This window comes from Xenopus laevis, chromosome 4L (genome assembly GCF_017654675.1).
Source record: "Xenopus laevis strain J_2021 chromosome 4L, Xenopus_laevis_v10.1, whole genome shotgun sequence".
Lineage (NCBI taxonomy): Eukaryota > Metazoa > Chordata > Amphibia > Anura > Pipidae > Xenopus > Xenopus laevis.
This window is the reverse complement of record NC_054377.1, coordinates 139,321,233-139,342,603: the sequence shown is the minus strand read 5'-3', so window position 1 is coordinate 139,342,603 and position 21,371 is coordinate 139,321,233. Positions and strand designations below refer to the sequence as shown.

The 21,371-nt window shown below is 38.7% G+C and overlaps 1 protein-coding gene across 7 annotated transcripts; it reads right to left on the bottom strand.

Moving 5' to 3' along the window:
• Nucleotides 1–4,553: 4,553 nt before the first annotated feature.
• LOC108714701 (probable peptidyl-tRNA hydrolase 2) lies at nt 4,554–14,428 on the bottom strand. Of its 7 annotated transcripts, none has more exons than XM_041590874.1 (8): nt 14,211–14,348; nt 13,743–13,932; nt 11,516–11,593; nt 11,076–11,250; nt 8,623–8,697; nt 7,711–7,823; nt 6,336–6,450; nt 4,554–5,036 (listed from the first exon to the last, which is right to left on the bottom strand). In XM_041590874.1, exons 4-8 carry the CDS (start codon nt 11,184–11,186, stop codon nt 4,947–4,949), a joined length of 504 nt encoding a protein of 167 aa, XP_041446808.1. In that variant the 5' UTR covers nt 11,187–11,250; nt 11,516–11,593; nt 13,743–13,932; nt 14,211–14,348; the 3' UTR covers nt 4,554–4,946. The 7 variants fall into 7 exon arrangements, with proteins under 7 accessions (XP_041446808.1, XP_041446807.1, XP_041446809.1 ...); XM_041590873.1 differs by having other exon boundaries at nt 13,815–13,932; nt 14,211–14,347; XM_041590875.1 differs by having other exon boundaries at nt 7,711–7,808; nt 13,815–13,932; nt 14,211–14,344.
• Nucleotides 14,429–21,371: the final 6,943 nt, after the last annotated feature.

Genomic DNA, 21,371 nt, shown 5'->3' with positions numbered 1-21,371 from the left:
ATATGGAGAAACGGTGTTGATGACTAAGTGTTTTATCTCTGCCTTCCCAACAATATGACCTTTATTTGCTGCACAATCATAAACATCAGGAGTTCCATCACAATAACAATCTAAACTAACTCCCTGGTTGGAGACGTTTTGTTTAGAGAAATGTTTGAATACTGAAGCTAATTTTCCTGCTTAAAAGAGATAATGTCACAGGGAAACATCAGTTAACAGTGCTGCTCCAGCAGAATTCTGCACTAAAATCTGTTTCTCAAAAGAGCAAACAGATTTTTTTGTATTCAATTTTGAAATCTGACATGGGGCTAGACATGTTGTCAGTTTCCCAGCTGCCCCCAGTCATGTGACTTGTGCTCAGATGAACTTCATTTACTCTTTACTGCAAGTTGGAGTGATATCACCCCCTCCCTTTCCTCCCCAGCAACCTAATAACAGAACAATGGGAAGGTAACCAGATAGCAGCTCCCTAACACAAGATAACAGCTGCCTGGTAGATCAAAGAACAGCAATCAATAGTAAAATCCAGGTCCCACTGAGACAAATTCAGTTACATTGAGTAGGAGAAACAACAGCCTGCCAGAAAGCAGTTCCATAGTGCAGCACTGGCTCTTTCTGAAAGCACATGACCAGGCAAAATGACCCGAGATGCACCTACACACTAATATTACAACTAAAAAATACACTTGCTGGTTCAGGAATGAAATTTTATATTGTAGAGTGAATTATTTGCAGTGTAATTTAGAAATAAAAACGACATCATAAAAATCATGACAATCCTTTTAAAGGCGAAGGTATGTCTGACTCAACACTGCAGATCAGTATAAATATCTACGTTTTTATTATTACATCTCACAGTTTTGGTGCAGGGCCCTCCTTGCAGGTGCCACATTGCCTGCCACTGACTGGATGGCCCATGACCGCATCATTCTAATTTAGTAGCCGACCAAGGTAATTGGACAGGAGGGGGAGCGACGTAAGCCAAGGCTTACCATTTTCCCACTATTATAAACAGACAAGGTATGCATTGTGGATTTCATTTAAAGGATAAATAAACCTTAAAAATAAGTGAATGTAAAATTGAGGAGTGTTATTCTAAGCACTTTTGCAATGTATATTAGTTATTTATTTTTGTTTTAATTCCAAGATATTAAAGGATTCATGTACGGTTAACAGGAATCAATCAATTGCTACAACAGCGCCACCTCCTGGTTATTTTGTGAGCACCAAGTACCGGTAGTCAAGTAAGTTGTCAGGAGAAAGAAAGAGGCTGCTCTGATGTACATACATAATGAATGTACATTGCAAAAAGTGCTTAGAAAAGCACCCTCGTCAATTTTACATTCACTTATTTTAAAGGGTTACTTATCCTTTAATCAAAAGCAAGACTGGAAGAAGAACAACAGACGGCCTGAATAGAACGATAAAGTAATTAAAAGTAATAATGCAATTGTAGCCTTACAGAGCAGGTTCATTATCCCTAATTTTCAAAAAAACAATAAAAAAAAAAAAATTAAGACCAACTGTAAACTTCTGAGAACAGGAATTATAAAGAAAATCTACATTCTTGGCCAGCCAAATCCAGTTTATCCCTAGATGTTATTTGCAGAATTTTCCTGAATACAAGATTCTCACTTTGGTGCTGGAAAAAAAAAACAAGACTAAAAAACATAATAGGAATTTACCAGTTGTCCAGCAATGCTATTGACCAATCAGAACTTGGCTTTCATCTTTTCAGTATTTTATAGTGAAGCTTCTTATGTGAACAATAATAGTTAATAATTGCTTTAGACTTAAGTAATTTGCTGAAAAATTAAAACATTGCTGTAGGGTATGCTATGCTAATTCCCCCAATTTCAGGTTTGCTTAATCTATTTATAATCAGATCTCTACAAAAACCCTAGCTGATTGAGAGCATTAACAATGTTGTAAATATCTAATACTAGTATGGAAAACAACGCTTCAGGTTACAACATTGTGTGTGCACGAAAATGCAATAAAAAGAAAATCCCTCCAGTGAAATTTTTAGGGGTAGTTTACCTTTTAATTAACTATTAATATGATCTAAAGTAATATATTGAGACAAATTTAAATTTGGTCATTTTATATCCGGTTTTTCATTCACCAGTTCTCCAATTTGGAATCTCAGTAGCCATCTTGTTACCAGTGACCAGTTTACCCTAGCAACCAGTCATGTTTTAAGCGAGTGACTAGAAGATAAACTTTTTGCATCCCAAAAGTCACTGGGTCTGAGGTATTATAGATTCAATGCTGCTTAAAGAGCATGTAAAGTCTAAAATAGAATAAGGCTAGAAATGCTGTATTTTGTATACTAAATATAAACATGAACTTACTGCACCACAAGCCTATTTAAACAAATGATTTATGCTTTCAAAGTTGGCCACAGGGGGTCACCATCTTGTAACTTTGTTATATATCTTTGCAAGACCAAGACTGTGCACATGCTCAGTGTGGTCTGGGCTGCTTAGGGATCGTCATAAACAAAGCTGCTTGAGTTCTGCATGGCTGGGAAGTAACACAGGGGCTCCCCCTGCTGTTCATAAGTATGATTGTTTCCCTGCAGAGCAGTTAGGGACCATCTGACAATTCCTATCCACAGCAGTAAATGAAGGGAGAATTTTGCTACATACAGTCAGGTTTCTTATAAAAACGGTACACATTTTTTAATTAAAGTATATTGGAGATAGGCTTCTTTTTATTAAAGAAAGTAAAAATGGGATTTTATTTTTTGCCTTTACATGCCCTTTAACTGAAAGATAAGGAAGGAATAAAAAGGAAGAGAATCGTAGAATCACAGCAATAGTTTTTCGGTTACAGGGGTCAGTGACCCCCCTTCTGAAAGCTGGAAAGATGCAGATATGGAAGGCAAATAAAAAAAACTATACAGGTATGGGACCTTTTATCCAGAATGGTTGGGACCTGGAGCTTTCCCGATTACGGATCTTTCTGTAATTTGGCTCTCCATCCCTTAAAGAAGTAAACCCCTTATTAAAAAAAACCCTACCCTACATAGACCACCCTCTGTCCTCCCCCCAGCCTAGCTGATACCCTGGGAAAATGCCCCTAACTTTTTACTTAACCCTCGGTGCAGATTCACGGCATCAGAGTTCATGGCAGCCATCTTCTTCTCTGCGGTCTTCATCGGGAAGTAAGTTCCGTATCACCACATGCACAGTTGGAGCAGTCTTCGGGTTTTTATCAACTGCGCATGAGCAGAAAGTAACAGAAATTGCCGAAGTGCCTGAAGAAGACCCAAAGAAGAAGATGGCTGCCGTGAACTCCAATGCCGTGAATCTGCACTGAGGGGTAAGTAAAATTAGGGGCATTTGCCCAGGGTAGAGGCTAAGCTGGGGGGGGGGATCTATGTAGGGTTTTTTTTTTTAAATAGGGCTCTACTTCTCCTTTAAGTTTACTAGAAAATTATATAAACATTAAATAAACCCAATAGGCTGGTTTTGGTTCCAATAAGGATTAATTATATCTTAGTTGGGATCAAGTACAAGATACTGTTTTATTATTACTGAGAAAAATTTGGATTATTTGGATAAAATTGTGTCTATGGGAAAATGTAGATGAACAGGACATTCTAGAACATGCTAAATATGAATTTAAAGGTGAACTACTCCTTCAACCCCTTGCATAACATGGTATAGATCAAAGAGTAACTCACAAATGTAATCTGCCAAGGGGTCAGCTGGTGCCAAAAAAAGCAATTAATACTATGCAGTTAACAAACCACAACTGTACACACTGAGCAGGAGAGCTTACACTCACTGCATGCTAAATAAGTCGGATTCGGCTGAATCCTTATGCCTGTCCAAATGAATCCTAATTTGCACATGTAAATTAGGGGCAGGAAAGGAAATAAAGTGACTAGGCATCCCTAAAATAAAGTACCTCCTCTTGTAAATTATGAGGATATAAGTTACCGAGGAGTTTTAGCGAGTCATGTGACAGAAATGACATCACTACTCACCGTTTATAACTGATGACATCACTAGTCACCTTTATAAGGATATCATTTACAAGATATTCATGGCTTTTGTGTATTATATAAATATATACACACATCCTAGAGGACCAATCAAAATACATCAATGTCATTTATGCTTTTTCTAAACTTGATGCTGTGAGTGCTTGCATTTGCTTTATATATATATATATATATATATATATATATATATATATATATATATATATATATATATATATATATATATATATATATATCTATCTATCTATCTATCTATCTATCTATCTATCTATCTATCTATCTCTATATATAGATATCTATATATAGATATCTATATATAGATATCTATATATAGATATCTATATATATAGATATATAGATATATAGATATAGTGTTCTATATCAGCTGGTGTTGGCAACAGAAAATGTCTATTGTGTGAGCAGATAGTTTAAGCAAGTTCATACAAGGTTATTTTCTATAACAATGACTAACAGTCACAAGCACAAAATACTCAGCTTGAACACTACTGTGTGGCTTTTTCTGTACAATAAATACTTGGTTCCAAGCCAGGCGTTTATGATATCCCTTTTCTTAAGCCTTGATTGAGCAGACTCCAGGGATAAAATGCATTTTTTTTTTTTCCGGGCGGATTCCAGACTGGAATTCTCCACTGAGCGCTCTCAGCAACGTGGCTGTTGTTTTCTTGTAAACACCTTTGCAGTTTTTAGGTTTCTCAATGATGAAAAATGACATGACAAGGTTGTGCTTCTCATGTACGTTGCTCAGAAGCTGACCATTCAAGTTTGCTTTCACCCTCCGTCTGCCAGCGTGGAAGTGATTTTTGCAGCTTTCTAAGGGGAAGTGTTGGGAAACATGCTGCCAGACCTCCTTTTAATGAAGCCACAAGCGCTAAGTGGCCGACTTCTCCCGCATTTCATCTCTCTGCTCTTTTCAGTTCAGCAGCTTCAGTTTCCCAGTGACCACGTTAACGCTTTCTGCTTCGCCCATTATGGAAAGGACGGTGTATGATCCGGCTGCAATCTGTGTAACACACACAATGAGAATTAGGGCGGATTCAGTACAGGTATGAGATCCGTTATCCAGAAAACCTTTTATCCAGAAAGCTCAGAATTACAGAATGGATGTCATAGACTCAATTTTATGCTAAATCTTTTTTCAATTATTACTTTTTTCTCTGTAATAATGAAACAGTAGAATGTACTTGATCCCAACTAAGATATAATTAATCCTTATTGGAGAGATTTAACGTTTACATGATTTTCTAAGACTGAAGATGCAAATTCTGAAAGGATCCCTGATCTGGAAAACCCCAGGTCCCAAGCATTCTGGATAACAGGTCCCATACCTGTAGTTATATCAATGACCAGGTTACACGGGCAGATAAAATACTTAGTTGCTATAGAAAGGGCTTGATGGCTTTGTTAGAGATTATTGATCAAGTGACTGGTCAGACGGACATTTTTGGAGCCGCAACAGATTTTATTTCTCTTTTACCTTAAAGGGATTCTGTCACGGGAAAACTTTTTTTTCTCTCCCCAAAACGCATCAGTTAATAGTGATGCTTCAGCAGAATCCTGCATTGGAATCCATTTTTTTTCAAAAAGAGAAGCCAGATGTTTTTATATTTAATTTTGAAATCAGACATGGGGGTTAGACATGTTGTCAGTTTTCCAGCTGCACCCAGTTATGTGACTTGTGCTCTGATAAACTTAAGTCACTCTTTACTGCTGCGCTGCAAATAGAGTGATGTCACCCACCTCCCTTTCCCCCCAACAGAACAATGGGAAGGTAACCAGATAGCAGCTCCCTGACACAAGATAACAGCTGCCTGGTAGATCTAAGAACAGCACTCAATAGTAAAATCCAGGTCCCACTGCAACACTTTCAGTTACATTGAGTAGGAGAAACAACAGCCTGCCAGAAAGCAGTTCCACTCTAAAGTGCTGGCTCTTTCTGAAAGTACATGACCAGGCAAAATGACCTGAGGTGGCTGCCCCCACACACGAATATTATAAATTTAAAAAAATACACTTGCTGCTTTTGGAATTAAATTTTATAATGTAGAGTGAATTATTTGCAGTCTAAACAGTGTCATTTAGAAATAAAAATTTCGTAACAATCACAACAGTATCCCTTTAAAGTGTATCTGTAAGTGTTCATGTTAAAAAAAAAAAAAAAAAAACGGGGGGGTATTTGGCTTTTTAAAATTATCCAGTTGCTAGGGTTCCACACTAGCAACAAGGCAATAGTGTGATTAGGACATGCAAGCCACCACGCAAATACAACTAAAAACATTTACTTGCTTCATAGTTTGGTTACCTGGGTTCTGCCAGCATCCCGCACCAGGTAATTGGGTAAATTCAAGCTTATGGCCAGCGCCTGTAGTTCCAATAAATGAGCTGTAGTAGATCCCTGAAGCACAACCTTCTTTGCACTACAAAATAGAAAGCAAAACAAACCCTGTATGGGATAAATGTTTATTTAACGGCAGTACATTCAAGGCCAACTGTCAGTCTGTAGTTGGAATCTGAACCGTAAAGAAAGACAGGCCTGCTGGGTTTCTATTAGGAATCAGGATCCAGGGTAGGGAAATAGCAGATGGCTATTGTCAGCTTTTGGCTTCCCTACCCACGGAGCTACAAAGCAACAGTCTTCCTTTAGCCTTACTGGTACCAATTTTTTTTACCCTTAGTAAGGATGCACCGAATCCAGGATTCGGTTCAGGATTCGGCCTTTTTCAGCAGGATTTGGATTCGGCTGAATCCTCCTGCCTGGCCAAATCGAATCCAAATTTGCATATATGCGGGGATGGGGAAGGAAATCGTGTGACTTTTTGTCATAAAACAAGGAAGTAATAATGTTTTCCCCTTCCCACCCCTAATTTGCATAGGCAAATTAGAATTCGGTATTCGGTTGCATCTTTCGCAAAGGATTCGGTGGTTCGGCCAAATCCAAAATAGTGGATTCGGTGCATTCCTACCCCTTAGTGACAAATGGGATTCTAAATGAGAAAGTCATCAGGAATTAGGCAATTGATATTTTTTCCCCCCAACAACAATGCTAATAAAAGTGTAATATTTCATGTTTTAGTTAGAAAGTAACTCTGTAGGTAGCCATAATTCAGATGTAACATAAAGGGGCATCAGCTATTTTCAAAGGGAAACTGCAGTGAATGTTTAATACATCTGGCAAATATTCTATTTTTTTTTACAGTTGTTGACGAAGCATTGCGGTTTATATCTCACAAACAAACACAAATTATTAAGCATCTACTACAGTTTGACTGTTTTTATCAGTGAAAGTTCCCCTATAATATGAAAGCCTGCGCTATAACATGGCGTTTAAAGTGATATTTATTTTTAAAATATTAATCTGCATGTAAAGTTACCTATAGGTCATGTTGATCGCTTTTCGCTGCTAGTTCTGCTTTTGTAAGTAATTGTCACTTGAAGTTGCTAAACCAGACTGTCCCTTTTTAACCTGTCAGAGTTTCTAATGCTAACGGACTCCTGCTGCACAAATATGGCAGCCCCCTCATAAGGAAAAAAGGGGTAAGAAAGGTAATGTAAAAGCATCAGGCTGATACCTTTATGGAAAAATTATAAGTAGCATTGAAAGATAATGTTATGATAGATAAATACAAAAGTTTATTTTCTGGTGTCAGTATCTTTAAAGTAAATGGCACCAAACCTACCCATATTCATCCCATTTGTAGGCCATCTCTCTTGTCTTGGATTCCTTGATTAGAACCTGATACAGGCCAACAGCTGCATGCCCCACTTGTGCTGCAATCTGAGGAAAGAAGAGCTGACAATTCTTGCCTACCATTTTTATCATCATCATCGGTATCGATATTCGGTGTGTGTATGGTGGGGGAAAGAGCCGACCGATATCGGCAGAAGACGTAGATATCGGTCGTCTCGTCGATCAGGCTGGACCGAAAATTTTGATCGGGTGCTTTTGAAGGAACCAGAACATCGGCCATTGTTAGTGCTGAATCGTCAGATACAGGTAGAATTCTATGGTTTCTATATGCATATCTGACAATTCAGCTCTACACGTGTGTATTGAAACTAACAATATTTCTTGGAAACAGTTTCGTACATCGTAATTGTTACGTCTATGGCCACCTTTAGGCTTATGTTAAACGGTTTACTCCAAGCAACTGGCTGCAAGTGCAATCACTGGGAAAGTGTCTGTTATGTCAGCAAAGGACCCAAACAAAACTGCTGCTTGAATTATCAACCTCATATTAATACAAAGACAACTTGCTAACCTTAAAAGCATTGGTTTTCTAACTACAGGGTTAAAAATCAATTTCCAATCAGTTCAGAAAAATTATATATTAATGCTGCAAAACACAATTTAGTATAAGATTGGAGGAGTCTGTTCCAGATAAATAGCCAATTTGGTGCATAAATGGGCCAACCCGATAGAAATTGTACTAAAGGCAAAACCCAAGAGACATGAGGAAGTGGGGTTTGCTGAACTGGGTTTCTAAAGATTAAAGAACTACCCCCCCTCCAGTACAGAGGTTCTCCGATTGCTAATCAGGAGCACTGGAAGCCAGAACCAGATATTTCTATAGAAGAATACTCAGAATTACCTTTCCCACTCCCATTGGCAACTCCATATTCACTACAAATACCATTTTGTGAGAATTCTGTTCATCTTCCATTTCCTGCAAAAAGAGATCAAAGGAAAAAAAAAATATATAAAAACCTTGTATTTTTGGATGTTCCGTATGGGTTCTGTGTGATCAGACAACTTCTCAAGAACTATCCACTCATTCATGAGTCAACTGGTAATTTTGGTTATAAAACATGGGTCCACCACATGCAATGACCTTGCATATCTCTGGGCCCCATTTCATTTTGTTGTATTCAGACACAGCAAAAAGGTCAACTACTTATTGGCCCATTATTCACTCTGACCAATCATGGTACAACCACATGCAACAAAACCTCCCTAGGAGTTTATAAAGTGCTGATCTGATGTGCCATCTGTTTACCCCCCACCCAAATCATATTCCATACGAGTGGAGAACTGCTCCGCAGCTTAGAGCTAAAGCAGGAAACATCTACATAGACGTTTTAAAAGGTGCTAAGCCACCACTTTACTCCAAACTAACTCACTTACCATCGGACCAATGATATTACATCATCACATAGTATCAGAAAACTACTCATTGTTGCAAAAGAGAAACCAGATATGTAGGGGGTTTTAAGCTTGGTTCTTTGCCTGCAAAGCTGTATTAACTCTGGGTACAGGCTCACCTACCTACCCAGCAAATGACAGTGCGCCATTCGATTGGAGAACTTACCAGCAGGGCAAATGTTTTTATAACGCAGAGTGCATTTTCAAATTGTTTTTTTTTTTGACCTGAGAATAAACAAGTTAGGGACCGCCATATGGGGTTTACCTTGACGTGGTATGGTGGCTTTTCAACTTTATGATCATAACTTTGTAACTAAAAAACCCCTGTTTTTGTAAACACATGCACTTGCATTTATATTGAATTACTTATGAGACAGGGGCCCAGGGAAGTGCATTGTAAGTAGCACTTCCATTATACTTAAATATACTTTGATTTAGCCTTAGGAGTGCTTCCACAACCCCCCAATTTTGTACATTGTATTAGCCTGAAGCTGTGGCTTAGCTTCATGTGGTTTTTAATAGCACCCCATACCCACCCCTATATACTAATGGTGGTCCTATGCTTTTAAATATGGGCGTTGGTTTGGGCAATCTCTCTCTCTTAAAAGCCTTAACTGGCGGGGGAGGATCTAGGCTCCAGAGTGAAACCAATGTTCCACAAACACTGAATACAGGTAATGCTATTATGCAGAGAATTGTCTTTTTATATTATGACCTGAGAATAAACAAGTTAGGGACCGCCATATGGGGTTTACCTTGACGTGGTATGGTGGCTTTTCAAACATCTACATAGACGTTTTAAAAGGTGCTAAGCCACCACTTTACTCCAAACTAACTCACTTACCATCGGACCAATGATATTACATCATCACATAGTATCAGAAAACTACTCATTGTTGCAAAAGAGAAACCAGATATGTAGGGGGTTTTAAGCTTGGTTCTTTGCCTGCAAAGCTGTATTAACTCTGGGTACAGGCTCACCTACCTACCCAGCAAATGACAGTGCGCCATTCGATTGGAGAACTTACCAGCAGGGCAAATGTTTTTATAACGCAGAGTGCATTTTCAAATTGTTTTTTTTTGCAATGTCATATTTCCCAGGCAACGGTGAGTACATCAGCTAGAATACAGCGTACAGAGTTGGCTACCAGAGAAATATATGAACAAACAATCCCTGTTTTGTTTAAAGGGTAAGGCATTTTTTTAGTAGCTTGTGTTTCAAATGTCCTTAAAGGGGTTGTTCATCTTTAAACAACTAGTTGTTTTCACCAGAAATAATGACTTTTTCCCAATTACTTTCTATTTTCTATGTGTCACTGTTTTTCTAATATTGAAGTGTAAAGTGTAATTTTTCACCTTCTAAAGCAGCTCTGGGAGGGGGGGGTCGTCGACCCTGTAAACTGTTCTAAATCGATACATTTAGTGGATACATTTCTTATCTTTGTCCCTGCTGAGCAGAATCTCTGGGTTTCATTACAGGCAGCTGTTAAGACTTGATACAATAGTTGCTAATATTGCAGAGATGCTGCTGAGAAATGGATCAACTAAATGTTGCAAAATTGTAAGTTTAGAGTCTGCACCTGAAACACCAGAGACAGGGACATTCAACTTTCAACTTAGATTTTGGAAAAACAGTAAAAAAATAAATAATGGAAAGTAATTGAAGAACAAGTCTATTTCTGGGGAACAATCTGAAAACAACTGAATTGAAAAAAGTGTTTGGAAGGTGAACAACCCCTTTAATATAATGATAATGGGTTGAGTGCAGAAGACCTCTTGTATTTGTCTACCAGAGAAGCCGACATTGAGATCCTACTCCCATAATTATATGTTGATGTAGCCAAATGAAATAAGTGATCTTAAACATTATAGAGGAACAACAGCCACAATAGCTAAACTTGCCCTAGTAACCCACACAACCAATGGAACTAGTTCTTCCTGTAGCCGTCTGAAGTCTTCCTTCGGGTACACTACTTCATTTGCTTGTTGGAGCTCCTCTTCTTCAACAGACATACCTGTCCAGGGGACTGTTCCCTAAGCACCACACCACCATCTTCTTCAGGTCTTCCAGGCATCCCTGTTGGGTTTAGACAAAACTTTCAGAAATCTCGGTCCTGCACATGTGCCCTACTAGAAGCTCAGCCAGGGATACCTGGGAGGAGGAAAGAAAATGGTGGCATGGCACTCAACAAACAGTGTTGAAGAAGAGGAGGAGGAGTTCCTAAAATCACTATGGTCTACCTGATATCACTGATGCTTCTGATCATTCATATTTAGAGAAGAGCGAATGTGTAGTGAGTAAACGAAACAGCGCAGTCCATAGAACATTCTAGAATAGTTACCTCATTCAGCCTCTCTAGGCTCTCAAAATAAAATATTGCCGCTTCTTCTGCTGAGATGTTGCCGGTCACAATAAGGGCCTAAAATCAGAGGGAAAAAACAGTTAATGCCTTTTACTATAAAGCAATTACACGTAAAATTACCTAGCAAAGAGAAGCTAAAGACACTATATCCTCAAAAGATACGAGATCGCTTATCTGGAAACCTGGCTCCAGATTACAGATTTCCCCTAAATCCATTTTACAGCAGTTTTACCAGTGCAGGGTAACAGTACATTATATTTGTATTACTTTAAAACACTTTCAGTTTTTGATGGTACTGTTCCTTTAAACAACAGATATTTTACAATATAAAAAGATAAAGTGCTAGTGCTTTTCTGTGTGTAGCTTCCAACCATAAGTTAGCCAGAAATTCCAAATACGCCAGTAGATTTATACAAATTAAAGTGCTAGTGCTTATCCAAATGCAGCCTCAGGCTGTCAGTGATTCAAAGTTGTATTTATATTGTTGTAAGATAGTGGTTATTTTTCATTAATGAATTGATTTGTTATGGGTATGTGATTATTAATGCAACGGACAGTTGTAATAGCCATAAAACGCTAATAACACTGGCACTTTAAATGAATGAATTTTATTAAGACAATCACAACAATTAATTAAAATCATTCATGGAATTACACAGATGATAATACAGAATCAATTTAGTTAGTTCACACAAGGAGATTCGGGAGATTTTGTCGCCTGTTGAATAATCGCCTCTTCTTCTGGGCGACAATCTCCCCGAACTGCCTTCGCGTGTTTTCCCATCCGCTATAATGAAAAGTCGCCCGCGCTAAAGCACACACGGCGATTCGTTTTCCGTTGTGAGGCAACTTCGGAAAACACAGCACCGCGTGTGCTTTAGCGCAGGAGACTTTTCATTATAGCGGATGGGAAGACACGCAAAGGCAGTTCAAGAAAAGAAGAAGCGATTAGTCGCAAGGCGACAAAATCACCCCGAATCTCCTTGTTATCCACTATCTAATCTGTGCCATATAGTCTTTTTTTCAGTTATCTCCATTGCTACACAGCAGCTTGTTTATATAAACTATAGTAGTACTTATCTGTTATCTACTGTGTATCCTGTGCTTGAATGGCTGCCCCCATTGCTACACAGCAGCTTGTTTATATAAACTATAGTAGTACTTATCTGTTATCTACTGTGTATCCTGTGCTTGAATGGCTGCCCCCATTGCTACACAGCAGCTTGTTTATATGAACTATAGTAGTGTTTCTGAAGCAAACACATCAGTTTTAGCAGAGCAACACTACATTATATTTTCATTACTTTAAGAAACACTTTCATTTTTTGGTTGTTTGTGGAAGGAGATAAGGAATATGTGGGAGGGGACAGTGGACTGAGACTTCTTTAGCAAGGTTGCCAGGTTGGCGAGTTTATCACCAAATTGGGTTATTTTTAAAGCTAAGTGGCGGGTCATCCCGCCGGTGATTTACAGTCTAATTCGGGGAAGATTAGTCACCCCGAAGAAGAGGAGAGTTGTCGCTGGGGACTAATCTCCCTGAATCTGAGCATGTCTCTGCCCTTTAAGGGGAAGTAAAGTCTAAAATCGAATAAGGCTAGAAATGCTGTATTTTGTATACTAAATATAAACATGAACTTACTGCAACACAAGTCTAATCAAACAAATGATTTATGCTTTCAAAGTTGGCTACAGGGGGTCACCATCTTGTAACTTTGTTAAACATCTTTGCAAGACCAAGACTGTGCACATGCTCAGTGTGGTCTGGGCTGCTTAGGGATCCTTAAACAAAGCTCTGCATGGCTGGGAAGTAAGGCGGGGGCTCCCCCTGTTGTTCATAAGTATGATTGTTTCCCTGCTCAGCAGTTAGGGACCGTCTGACAATTCCTATCCACAGCAGTGAATGATGGGAGAATGTCACTGCATACAGTCAGGTTTCTTATAAAAACGGTACTCATTATTTAATCAAAGTATATTGGAGATAGGTTTCTTTTTCATTAAAGAAAGTAAAAACGGGATTTAATTTTTTTGCCGTTACATACCCTTTAAAATAGCTATTGGGTACTTTTTGGCTTTTCTTTTTTAATAGACTTTGGCTGGTTTTGAAATGTAAACCTGTCAACTCTGTTCTTAAGGAATGACCGAATGTAGAAACCCAGTGAAATACACTTTTATGAAAGATCAGGAAGCAATGCAACAGGAAACTTACGTCACATGGTTCCCTTTAGATCTGCTAAACACACAGGAGATAAGAACAGGGAGCGGCCGGGGGGATATTCACCTTTTTCGCTTCTTCTTCTGGGATGTCGAGTTCCTTGAGCTGAAGTAAATAATCCAGATTCACCTCCATTGCTCCCTGGGCTTCACCTGTGCTTCCCTGCTCGCAGGTCTCCATCAGACTAGAGGTTAGAGGAGAGGCAGAGAGAACAGACAGACATCAGGCCATTGCTTTTAGATTGCAAGCTCTCCTGCACAATCACAACATGTACAACGAGCTATGTGTTTGCTGTATCCTCCTCCTGTTCTACATCACTCCTCAATATGTTATATGACTTAATTGCATCTGTTTCCATTACAAGTGGTGCCAAGTACAACCCCCCAAATCCCCAGTGAGCAGGAGCCTCACCCCTACGGAAAGCATTTTAGGACATTCTGCAGCGAAATACACGACATCTACCTGACTCCCCACTGATCACTTATTCAGGCAACTCCCTGGCGCTACAACTGAACCACAACAGGTTACGCACCCACGTACCCTTTGTTTTTTATTCTCCACTACTAAAGCTCGTTCAGTGCAGAATCGCGTCTTCTCTATGACGCGCTGGTCCAATTAAACAACCACGTGTCCGGAAATACGCGCGCAGCGGCGGAAGTGTCTAGAAATTCTAAGCGCGCCATCTTGTGGCTGGCGGGGAAATGAGCTGTGTGGTGGCAGGATCAATGTCAGACTCCAGCAGATCTAGTTATTCAAACAGGAAGTGGATCTAAATCAAGTTTTGGCTTACACTGAATTCTGATTCATTAAAGAGAAACAAACGAGATCAGTAAATAATCCCAATAAATTTCCTGACACTACCAGATTTATCAAAGGTTGAGGAGAATTTTCGAATGAAAAAAATGTGAGCGTCGAGCTATTTTTTGGGGTAGATTTATCATACTTCGATTCGAAGTTGAGAAAACGCCGAAATTCGAAGGTCGAATTTTTTTGAAGTACTGTCTCTTTAAAACTTCAACTTCTACCATTCGCCACCTAAAAGCTGCAGAAGTGCTGTTTTAGCCTATGGGGGACCTCCTAGAACCTGTATTGAGAAAATTGGGGGCGTTTGGGAGATCGAAGGTCGAAGTAAAAAAAAACTTCGAATTGAAGTAGCGCTACTTGGAATCGTAAAATTCGAAGTAGGTCGAATATAGGGCCACTTCGACCCCAAAAAACTTCGACCTACATTCGACTGGTCTTTTTGAATTCGAAGTTCGACATTTTTTTAACTTCGCCCTCTGAAAAATCTGCCCCTTTGTGTACTTTGACTAGGGAATAGTCCAAATTCGTTTGAATTTGAAAAAAATTAGAATATCGAAATTTATCATTTACTGTCTCTTTAAAAATTCGACCATTCGCCATCTAAAACCTGCCGAATTACTGTTTTAACCTATGGGGGACCTTCTAGAACCTATATGGAGTCAAAACTAAAAACTTCAAATCTAATTTGAACAAATGAGCTATTCCTTCGGGCGAATACAGACCTATTCGATCGAAAACTGACCTATTCGACCAAAAAAAACCTTTGACTTAATTTCGGTTGGTCGTTTTGAATTCGAATTTCGAAGTTTTTTCAATTTGAAATTCGACCCTAAGGGGCAGATTGGAAAATTAGAGTTATTTATAGTGTACGTCGAAAAAAAAAATTCGATCCGAATTGAAAAAAATTTGACTAATCGAATATCGAAATTTATCATGTACTGCCTCTTTAAAAATTCAACTTCGAATCTATTTGGAGTCAATAGGTGGACTTTGAAATATCAAAGTTTTTTGGGGCAAATCCTTCAATTTGAATTCGATCAAAGCGATAAAAATTCTATTCGAACAATTCGAATACAGCCTATTCACCCGAAGTTTAAAACTTAGATTTTTTAAATACATTTCAATTGGTCTTTTTTTATTCGAATTTCGAGTTAATGGGGGTTTAATTTTTTTTAAAAAACTCCCATCACCTTGAAATTTGACCCTTGATAAATCTGCCCCTTAGTGTACTTCGACTAGGGAATAGTTCAAATTCAATTTGATTTTGAAAAAAATTCAAAAATTCGAATATCAAAATTTATCATATACTGTCTCTTGAAAAATTCAACTTTGACCATTCGCCATCTAAAACCTGCCGAATTGCTGTTTTAGCCTATGGGGGACCTCCTAGAATCCTATTTGGAGCCATTTGGTGAACTTTTAAAAATCAAAGTTTTTTTGTTGAAAATACTTTGGATGTAATTTGATTGCATACGATCTGAATTCAATTCAAACAAAAGAATGCAGCCTTTTCACTAAAAGTTAAAAAATGGGATTTTTTTTAAAATAAATTTTGTATTTTTAAAAAAACTCGCCATCACCTCGAAATTCGACCCTTGATAAAGGCAGATTTATCAAGGGTCAAATAGAAAATTTTAATTTTTAAATTTGCATTTTGAGTTTATTTTAACGTTATTCGACTAGGGAATAGTCCAAATTCGATTAAATTTTTTTTTTCGAAATGTATAATGTACTGTCCCTTAGAGAATTCAAATTCAACTTTTCACCATCTAAAACCTGCCAAATTGGTGTTTTAGCCTATGGGGGTCCACCTACAATCAATTTGGAGTTCATTGGTGGAATTTTTATTTTTTTGTGATAAAACTCGAATTGAATTAAATTCGAGTTTGCAGGTCGAACCTATTCACCCAAATTTTAAAAAAAATTCTAATTTTTAATTGCATTTCGATTGCTTGTTTTTTTGTTTTTTTTAGAATTTTGAGTTTATGGGAGTTTTTATAAACTTCTTCTCTTTCCTGCTTTCAAATAGGGGTCACAGACCCCATTTAAAAACAAATGCTCTGTAAAGGCCCCCATACATGGGCCGATAAAAGCTGCCGACAGACTGAGTCAGCAGCTTATTGGCCCGTGTGTGGGGCCATCCGCCTGGCTTCCCCGATCGATATCTGGCCGAAAGTCGTCCAGATCTCGATCGACCAGATTAAAAAATCCCGTCGGATCACGGGTGCATCTGTGCAGTATGCGGCCCTGCGACCCGACCTCCCATATCGGATGCATTATGATCTGATCGTTGGGCCCTAGGACCCACGATCGGATCAGCCTGATATCGCTCACTTCAATATGGGCTTTTTGGGGAGAGATCCGCTCCTTTGGGGACATCACCAAACAAGCGGATCTCCCTGTGTATGGCCACCTTAAGGCTACAAATGTATTGTTATTGCTACTTTTTTTTAATCATCTTTCTATTAAAGGGGAAGGAAACCTAGTCGGCGCAAACCCCCCACTCCCCCTCCTGTTTGTTGCCCACCCTCCCTCCTCCCCCCTAGCCTACCCGTCCCGCTGGGCAAATGCCCCTAACTTGTTCCTTACCCTTCTGCGCAGGTCCAGTCCAGGGAGTTCACAGACGACATCTTCTTCCAAGCGATCTTCTTCCTGCTTTGAACGGCGCATGCGCAGTAGGATCATTTCGCCGGTACGATCTACTGCGCATGTGCGTGACTTTTGGCGCATGCGCAGTAGATCCGTACCGGCGAAGTGATCCTACTGCGCATGTGCCAAAACGCCGTTCACAGCAGGAAGAAGATCGTGTGGAAGAAGATTTCGTCGGTGAATTCCCTGGACTGGACCTGCGCAGAAGGGTAAGTAACAAGTTAGGGGCATTTGCCCAGCGGGACGGATAGGCCAAGGGGGAGGAGGGAGGGTGGGCAACACACGGGAGGCGGGGAGGGTTTTTGCGCCGACTAGGTTTCCTTCCCCTTTAAGGTCTCTCCTATTCATATTCCAGTCTCTTATTCAAATCAATGCATGGTTGCTAGGGGAATTTGGACCGTAGGAACCGGATTGCTGAAATTGCAAACTGGAGAGCTGCTGAATAAAAAGCTAAATAACTCAAAAACCACGAAGAATAAAAAATAAAAACAACTGCAAATAGTCCCAGATTATCACTCTCTATTTCAGGGGTCCCCAACCTTTTTTACCCATGAGCCACATTCAAACTTGAAAAGAGTCAGGGAGCAATACAAGCATGAAAACCGTTCCTGGGGTGCCAAATAAGGGCTGTGATTGGCTATTGGTAGCCCCTATGTGGACTGGCAGCCTACAAGAGACTCTGTTTGGCAGAACACCTGGTTTTTATGCAACAAAACTTGTCTCCAAGCCTGGAATTCAAAAATAAGCACCTGCTTTGAGGCCACTGGGAGCAACATCCAAAGGGTCAGGGAGCAACATGTTACTCATGAGCCACTGGTTGGGATATAGGATTACTCCCCCTATAGTTAGTGGTACAGTAGTTGTACAATGATGTGAGTGCTGGGGACTGTACCATTGTATCAGCACTAAACATAGTCTTAGGGGCATATTTATGAAGGTTCTAATTTTGAATTCATAAAACTTCGAAATTCGAATTCAAAAAGACCAACCGAAATTAAGTCAAGGTTTTTTTTTCGGTCGAATAAGTCAGTTTTCAATGGAATAGGTCCATATTCGGCCGAATTCTAATCGTTCGAATAGAAGGAATAGCGCATTTGATCGAATTCGATTTGAAGTTTACCAAAAAAAACTTAGATTTTTCAGGTTCTAGGAGGTTCCCCATAGGCTAAAACAGCAATTCGGCAGGTTTTAGATGGCGAATGGTCGGTCGAATTTTTAAAGAGACAGTTCATGATAAATTTCGATATTCGAATTTTTGAATTTCTTTCAAATTTAAATCAAATTTGGACTGTTCCCTAGTCGAAGTACACAAAAATAGCTCAAAATTAGATTTTTTTTTTTCATTCGAAAATTCACCTCGACCTTTGATAAATTTGCCCCATAGTGAATGGGTGGACCTTAGGCCCCTGTCCTGAATCCTGCCATGCAGACGACTTTAACCATGTGATTACACAAGTAGGTAACAAAAACCAGTCGATAATAAATCCCAGAACGACTCTGCTTTAGTGAACGTTTCATGTTTCATCTGGCTTTAATAAATCTCTCTCAAAAAAAAAAAGAAATAGAGTTTTGCCCCAAAAAACCCGACTGGAGTTTAGTAAACAATCTCCGTAGTGTTGCAACATCACATGTTAAAAATTAAAGGGGATATAAACCCAAAAATTCAATGGTGACCAATGAAAGAAGGGGTAATTCTTATTAAATCTCGAATATACTGCATATTACACATATTAAGTGGTTTCAAAAAGTTATTTGTAAATTTTATTGCTATTAAAAAAAATGTCTGTGTCTCTTTATATAGCGCTGGTTCTGTCTCGTGAAAACAACGGAGCAGACGTCAGACTTCAATGCGTCTTCAGGGGGATGTTAATCACACAGACACCGCTCTCAATAGTAATTACATTTAATAACCAACTTTAACACCACTGAAAATGCCTAATGAATGTGTATTGGAAAGTTGCTTAGAATGACTTTTCTTTCTTGGGTTTACATCCCCTTTAATAAAGAACTACAAAGCCAGTTCAGTGTATGGAAGTACAGGTATGGGATCTGTTATCTGGAAACCTGTTAACTAGAAAGTTCCGAATTACGGAATGGCTTTTCCCATAGACATTTTATCTAAATAATCCAATTTTTTCAAAATGATTTCCTTTTTTCTCTGTAATAATAAAACAGTATCTTGTACTTGATCCCAACTAAGATATAATTAATCCTTATTGAAAGCAAAACCAGCCTGTTGGGTTTATTTAATGTTTACATGATTTTCTAGTAGACGTAAGGTGATCTAAATGATGGAAAAATCCGTTATCTGGAATACCCCAGTTCCCAAGCATTCTGGATAATGGGTCCCATACCTGTATCTTGTACTTGATCCCAACTAAGATATAATTAATCCTTATTGGAAGCAAAACCAGCCTATTGGGTTTATTTAAAGGGATACTTTCATGGGGAAAAAAGAAAAAAAATCAAAACGCATCAGTTAATAGTGCTACTCCAGCAGAATTCTGCACTGAAATCCATTTCTCAAAAGAGCAAACAGATTTTTTTATATTCAATTTTGAAATCTGACATGGGGCTAGACATATTGTCAATTTCCCAGCTGCCCCTGGTCATGTGACTTGTGCTCTGATAAACTTCAGTCACTCTTTAATGCTGTACTGCAAGTTGGAGTGATATCACCCTCCAGCAGCCTAATAGAACAATGGGAAGGTAACCAGATAGCAGCTCCCTAACACAAGATAACAGCTGCCTGGTAGATCTAAGAACAGCACTCAATAGTAAAAGCCAAGTCCCACGGAGACACATTCAGTTACATTGAGTAGGAGAAACAACAGCCTGCCAGAAAGCATTTCTCTCCTAAAGTGCAGGCACAAGTCACATGATCTGGGGCAGCTGGGAAATTGACAAAATGTCTAGCCCCATGTCAGATTTCAAAAAAACCTGTTTGATCTTTTGAGAAATGGATTTCAGTACAGAATTCTGCTGGAGTAGCACTATTAACTGATGTGTTTTGAAAAAAAAACATGTTTTCCGATGACAGGATCTCTTTAATGTTTACATGATTTTCTAGTAGACGTAAGGTTTGAAGATTTAATTTACGGAAAAATCAGTTATGCGGAATATCCCAGCATTCTGGATAACAGGTCGCATACCTGTATCTTGTACTTGATCCCAACTAAGATATAATTAATCCTTATTGGAAGCAAAACCAGCCTATTGGGTTTATTTAATGTTTATATGATTTTCTAGTAGACGTAAGGTGTGGAGATCCGTTATCCGGAATACCCCAGTTCCCAAGCATTCTGGATAACAGGTCCCATACCTGTATCTTGTACTTGATCCCAACTAAGATATAATTAATCCTGATTGGAAGCAAAACCAGCCTATTGAGTTTATTTAATGTTTATATGATTTTCTAGTAGATGTAAGGTGTGAAGATCCGTTATCCGGAATACCCCAGTTCCCCAGCATCCTGAATAACAGGTCGCATACCTGTATTGTATATGACACCATGAACAACCCATTGATCCATGAAGAATAAGGCCAAGCTAATAGTATGGCAGCTCCCATTCCTGCTACATAGAGTTCATGTATAAACATACACATAAAGGGTGAGATGATACTTTACTTTTTATTTAATGGAAAATAGGGTTCTATCAGGTTACATAGCAACATAGTGGGCAAGGCTGACATATGTCTATTAAGTTTAACCAAGTGGAAAAAATACAGGGGAAAACTCTCTATTTAGGGGCAGATTTATCAAGAGTCGAATTTGAAAAACTTCGAAATTCAAATTCAAAAAGACCAACCGAAATTAAATCAAAGGTTTTTGTTGGCCAAATAGGTCAGTTTTCGATCTAATAAGTCCGTATTCAATCAAATTCAAATTGTACGATTCCAAAAAAAAAATTAGAATTTTTCAAAGTCCACCAATTGACTCCAAATAGGTTCTAGGAGGTCCCCCATAGGCTAAAACAGCAATTCCGCAGGTTTTAGATGGCGAATGGTCAAAGTCGAATTATTAAAGAGACAGTTTATGATAAATTTCGATATTCAAATTTTCAATTTCTTTTTTTCCAAATTCGAATCGAATTTGGACTATTCCCTAGTCGAAGTACACAAAAAAATTGCTCGAAATTTAAATTTTTTAAACTCAAAAATTCACCTCAA